General features: G+C 46.6%; 1 protein-coding gene across 8 annotated transcripts in view; it reads right to left on the bottom strand.

Annotated features, from left to right (window-relative positions):
* Nucleotides 1–696: 696 nt before the first annotated feature.
* Nucleotides 697–6,000, bottom strand: part of ST6GAL1 (ST6 beta-galactoside alpha-2,6-sialyltransferase 1) — a 149,126-nt gene continuing 143,822 nt past the window's right edge. For all 8 annotated transcript variants that reach the window (XM_063603014.1, XM_008955852.5, XM_014344486.4 and 5 more), the window contains 2 exons: nt 4,948–5,122; nt 697–3,719 (listed from right to left, as the gene is read on the bottom strand). In XM_063603014.1, the coding sequence (XP_063459084.1) occupies nt 3,478–3,719; nt 4,948–5,122 (417 nt within the window). In that variant the 3' untranslated portion in view covers nt 697–3,477. The remainder of the gene's footprint in view (nt 3,720–4,947; nt 5,123–6,000) is intronic.

Below are 6,000 nucleotides of genomic sequence, written 5' to 3'. Positions count from 1 at the left end.
TGCTTGGTATCTCTGTGGGCTCAGCCTTCATGGTGTTCTCCCTGTGTGCATGCCTGTCTCCAAATTTCCACATTTCAAAAGGACACCAGTCATATTGGAGTGGGGCCCAACCTATTCCAATATGACCTCATCATCTTCACTAATTACATCTGCAATGACCCTATTTCCAAACAAGGTCATATTCTGAGGCACTGGGGGTTAGGACTTCAGCCATCCAAATCTTGGGGGGGACACAATTCAACCTGTAACAAGGGGGTGGGCAGTTCACAGGAGAAAGGAATTATCCTCTCTCCCCTAACTCATGCTCCTTCTCAAGATTTGTGTCCAAACATTTTAAATCCTTTTAAGACATCATTCATTTAAGGATTTTAGAGTTTTGGAAACCGAGGGAAGGATCTTCCTTATGTTCTGCTTTCTGCCCGACTCCATCTCTTCTTTGATGCAACAGGTTAGTTATGTGAATCCAGGCAAGAACAAAAAATAAAAATAAAATCAGTAAACCAGTGACTATTTCAAAGAGGTGATCCTTCCAGTGAAGTTCACATTTCTTTTCCTGGAGTACTGAAGAGTAAGTCTAAGGCTAGAGGAGCTAGTGGGTAAGGACTGGGGGGTTCAGGATCTCGGTTGTGTCCTCTTTGGAGATAAAAGTTGGCAATCAGCAGTTGTTCATTTAGCAAATAAGAAGAGAGAAGCAGCTTAAAGAAACACACACACATTTATTTTAAAATTTGACATAATCCTTGGGTAATTATTAGCATTTTTCAGAATGTTCTGAAAAATTAGGCATTTTTCAGAAGTTTCCGAGACTGATATCTCAACTCCAAACCACTAGCAATAGCTTATTTGATTGGTGGAAGGATTAGAGAGGGTCCCATGATCCAGATGAATAGATGGCTATCAAAGAAGACAGAACCCCATAGACACAGGCAGCATTAAGTCATAATTTTTAAATTAACTGTCACAAATATGAAACATCTCACCAGACCAATGATAACGTCCATATCATAATTTGCATTTTACCAAAGTGTCCACATAGACAGCACAGAACTAAAAGTTCTGTAGACTTCAGAATCATATTTAAATTAATTTGATCCTTTATATTAATAATAATTAAAAACTAGATTCTACCCAGTGTCGTCCCAGTCTTCACACCAACATGTATGTCCTGCTGTCGGAATGCCACCTCCTCGGCACTCAGTGTCATGATTCGAAGATTAAAATCAGTGTGTCAAATCAGAACATAAACCAAGCCAGGAATTCATGGGCCCAGAGAGGGGTAAGGGGCTTGTCCTATACAGCAGTTAAGCAGCCCACGTGCTCCGCCCATTCCCAAGCAGAATCAGATTGGAGCTGCAGGCAGCGAGGAGGAGGGTGTGTTCTGTGTTGTCCACTGCTTTGCATGGTTTCTTGGGTGTTCCAAGGAGGATAGTTGTTGTCTCCCAATAAGACAGTTAATTCCCTGAGGACAGGACCTCTTCCACACTAGCCTCTGTCACAGCAGGGTGCGTGCAGCCGAGGTGTGAGCACAGAGCAGGTCCCTACTGAAGGCAGGAAGGAAACCAGCATGAACTGAGCACCTACTACGTGCCAGGTACAGAGCCAGGACAGGTGCTTTCCTGTAATCCTCACAAAAGCAGTGAGATAGGATCATCATCCCCACTTTACAGGTGTGGAAACAGGCTCAAGGAAGAGCATTTGCCCAGAGTGGCACAGCTAGTCAGTAGGGGAGCATCAATTTGAAAATCCAGGCTTTCTCACTCCAGGGCCCTTTCTAGCTACATAAGCTGAGGGTTTGGCAGTAAATGAGGAGCCCAGCTCCGAGATCGTTGGTTTGGAGCCCAAACATTAGATCCCCTTGAGCACATGGGGCCAGCCTTGAGAGTGCAGAGCCCTGGGTCTAGGAACCCTGGCTCTACAGCATGACTTGGTGATCCTGTGCAAGTCTTTTAACCTCTCCACACCAGGGCTGCGCTGGTCCAGCAGGATTCCCTATCAGGGAGAGGGGACTTAGTAAAACCATCTGGAGAGCATGTCTGCAAACTACAGTGGGCCAGCCTCTGCCCAGAGAGCCTGAAGTTGCTCACTTGCAAGGAAGAGGTGCAGAGCATTGCAATCTGCTACCACACCTCTCACACCTGGTGAGAATCAGTTCTGATCTCCAAGGTTCTGACCTCTGAGAGTGACGTAAGTCCAGAGAGCCACACCACTACACCCTGAGAGACCTTCGGCAAAAGGCCCGTGAGCTCAAAGAAATTGGGGTCAGGATGCTTTTAAAGCAAAAAATGCTTTAAAAAAAAAAAAAACAGATGGTGGTTAGGAGAAGATTTGGGGGTAGGTATTGAAAAGGAAGAATGGGACTGATATGTAAACCCAGCTGACAGGACAGGGTCAGGCCAGGCAGAGCCTGGAGGAATCAGGTTTTGTGGCTCTGGATTGCCTGGTATCTGTCGTGAGGCTGCACTTGCTACCTCAGACATGGGTAGGAGGTTTCCTAAAAAAATATCTTGAGTCTCTAAGTTCAGGTAGATCTTAGAAAAAAAAACATGGGAAGAAAGAAAAACACAATTCAAACGGCTCAGATGTAATCTGCTTGCCATGTTTCTTCTCTTCCTCTAAGACTCATCTGAATGCCCCCTGTGCTATAAAGCCTTCTCTGATCCACAAACACAGTTTTAAGTGTGTGGCCCTCCTGGGTGCACAGAGAGAGCAAGCCCATCTCTCTCCAAATCCCCAGTGCACTGAGCACACTGAATCCTACCTGCCTGTTCAGATGTCTGCCTCTCTCACTGAACCGTAGCAACTTGAGGATAGACACTGTATCCTTCTCTACCTTCCATCTCCACATGGAGAGGGAAAGTGGGCTAACCAAGACCCTTTAATCATAAGCACCCAGTCTAAGGACCAGCCCAACCAGCCAGAGTGATAGGAACACGTTCCAGGGGCATGGACCTCGGGAGCAACTTTTTTCTGGAGGCGCGGAGCATGTTTCCAATCCCCTGTACCACCTACTTGCCCCCCAGAGCCACCCGGCATTGGGCACAATTGTAATTTAAGAGAATTTCTTTAAAACGTGAAATCAATATTTAGATGCAGACTTCAAGCAATATAGAGCATTGGTTTGTGAGAATGGCATCATTCTGTTGGGAAAAACAAAGCCCAGCTTTGGCAGCCCTGATGGGAGAGATAGACCTTGCATCTACCCAGGTGGAAGGTGGGGAGGATGCTGTCTGGAAGGAATGCTAGATATGTGTGCATGTGTGTGGCAGGAGGCTCTGGGCTCATAAACTGCCTGGCTACAGGGAAGGCTGGACCTGATTTCCTGACCACAGGCTCTTGAAGCCCCCGTGGTCTTGCTGACAGAGGCCCCTAGAGTAAAAGGAGCAGGCTGGAATTGTTCAGGAAAATGTTCTTCCCAGGCTGGGGTGGCCAAGAGACCATTCATTTAATGCCTGATGGAGAAGAGTGAGGAGCCTGTGCTTAGCAGTGAATGGTCCGGAAGCCAGGCAGTGTGGCTTTTCCAAGCAGGTAGATGTCCTCATCTGTGCCCTGGTTGAGATGCTTCACCAAATTCTTCTCATAGAGCAGCGGGTGGTAGGCACCCATCGTGCAGGCAATATCGAAGAACTTCTGGTAGTAGTAGCACACGTCAGTCTTGCGCTTGGATGGGAGGAACTCATAAATATCCAGCTGGTCACACAGCGTCATCATGATGATGATACCTGGAGAGGGGAGCAGAGGTGAGTCATGCCTGACAACCCACCCCAGCACCCCAGAGCTCTGCCCAGTGGGTTCAGCAGCTCATGACCCCAAATTTGGAGAGCTTCCCCTCTGGAGTTTCTATTTATGACTGTGATTCCCAATCTAAGTTTCAGCAAGCCAAGCCCAGCAGTGTTCCTTAGGATGCAGGGCTGTGTGAGGGTTATACACCTTTGAATCCCCAGCACCTAGGCCAGGGCCTGGTGAATAATAGATCCTCCCTAAATGCTAGTAGATTAAATGACTCCATCAATCAGCCAATGAATGTATCCATGGAATAATTTATTTGGAGAAAGAGGACAAGATTACTGAGCTGATTGAGGAGACAGTGGCATCATGTGTAGTTAGCACTTTCTAGCACTGTGACATCCTGCAGAACCTCTTGGATGGTGCTATTTGGGAGCAGATTTTTCCTTATAGCATTTGCATGAAACAGTGTTGGGGAGGGAAGACTTTTCTTCCCTTAGCTGGGCAAAGGGACAGCTGGAACAGGAGCACTCCACAGTCTGTATTATGAGGTGTAGAGAAAATCCAAGAAGAGGGCCCCTGGCCAGCATTGTTCCAATAAACTCTGCACAGCACTGTTACTGATCCTATCTTTATTTAAATACTTGATATTTCACTCATCATAATTTTTACATTAATTGTGTTTTCTGAAGATACTGTAGTGAAATATTATTTATCTTGATGACTGAGTTTTTAAGGGGTACCCCCTTAAATTGTACACCTGAGAAAAGTGCCTTGCTCCCCTCATCTGAGGTACAGCCCCACTCCTCATTTTCCCACCTCCCTCCCCTGTTCATAGCTTCCCTTCCCTCCATCTTCCTCTGCCAAATTCTCCCCTCTCCAAAGCCTACCGAACACTACTTCCTCCATGAGGCTATATGCAACTGTCCAGCTAGAAGGTGTCCTCTCTCCTATGACACCAGGTTGTCTCTCCCTTCTGGCACAAATTGAATATTGCCTCAGACATCTGATTGACCTCCCCAATAGATGCCCTCAGGAAAAAGGATTCTATCTTATTTCCCTCTGTATTTTAGATAGAACTTGGCATGGTCTACAAGCAGAGCAAAATCCTAGCAATTGTTTAGTGAACAAATGAACAAACGAATGAATGAATGAGACCCCAGAAAAAAAGCTCATCTCTTCTAGAAACAAACATGCAAGGTCTTTTCCCCGACATGAACTCACCAAGCATCCCAGAGGATGGGGGGTTTGGCTGAATCTCTTCTGGGGAGATTTCTTGAAGAATGTCCCATAGCTCCCAAGGCATCTGGGGCTTGAGGATGTAAAAGGGCTGATTGGGGTGCAGCTTACGATAAGTCTTGTAGTTATTAAAGAAATTATAATCCGGATTCTGGTACCACTGAAAAAGAAAGAAGTGGTCCTCTCAAGGGAGAAATGGGCCAGTGAGCTGCTCCCCCCAGGAGTCATCTTCATCAGTGGACATGGGGAGGGGAAAGGATCAACAAGTGTTGTTCCTGAGGCACAGCCCTTTTCTTGCAGCAGACTACAGGCTTCTCTTCCAGCTGCAGGTTTCACTGGATAGCAGGGTGGGGCCTAGCCTATAGCCTGTGCTTTGGGGGAGAGTTGAGCTTGGCGACCCAAGATCAGCTTCAGGCTTCAGGATCAGAGTCCGGGAACACTATCAGAGCTGAAAAGAGCCCCACGTACCATCTGGCCCCATCTCTCATTTTTAAAGGGGAGAAAACTAGAGCATAGGACATCTATGGGTTCAGAGTCCTTGTCCTGACCTAGGCAAATTTGAGTTCTAAGTGAGATCAGTGCAAAACTGTTGAAAGTCAGATAGTGAGCGTGCCAGGGGTCGCCAGAGCCTGTCAGGCATTGGTAGATCCAACTTCAGAGTTAAGTGTCCCAAGATTAGTGCTCTCTGCCCTTCTCAGGCCATGCTCCTGAGGCCACAGCAGCCTACATCAGGGAGAGGTCAACTGACATGCATTAACAGTGAGAGGACTATTCCAGAGAGGTTAGAATCCAGCAGGCCTGCCACTCATGTCTCCTTCCCCGGAAAGAGCTGCTGTTGCAGATCTGCGCCTTCTGCTTAGTAAATTAAGTCCTGGAATGGGGGACTTTCATTCTCCACATTTCAATTTCCCCATCTGTAAAATGGGAACAACCACGCTTCCATCTATCTCCTTAAATTGTTATGAGAGTGAAATGGGAAGAATTCTGGATATTGGAAGTGTGAAATAAAAGGGTGCTAATATTATTTACAGGAGTAAC

Source organism: Pan paniscus, chromosome 2 (assembly GCF_029289425.2).
Source record: "Pan paniscus chromosome 2, NHGRI_mPanPan1-v2.0_pri, whole genome shotgun sequence".
In the NCBI taxonomy this organism is placed as follows: Eukaryota; Metazoa; Chordata; class Mammalia; order Primates; family Hominidae; genus Pan; species Pan paniscus.
This window is presented reverse-complemented; position numbering and strand designations above follow the sequence as displayed.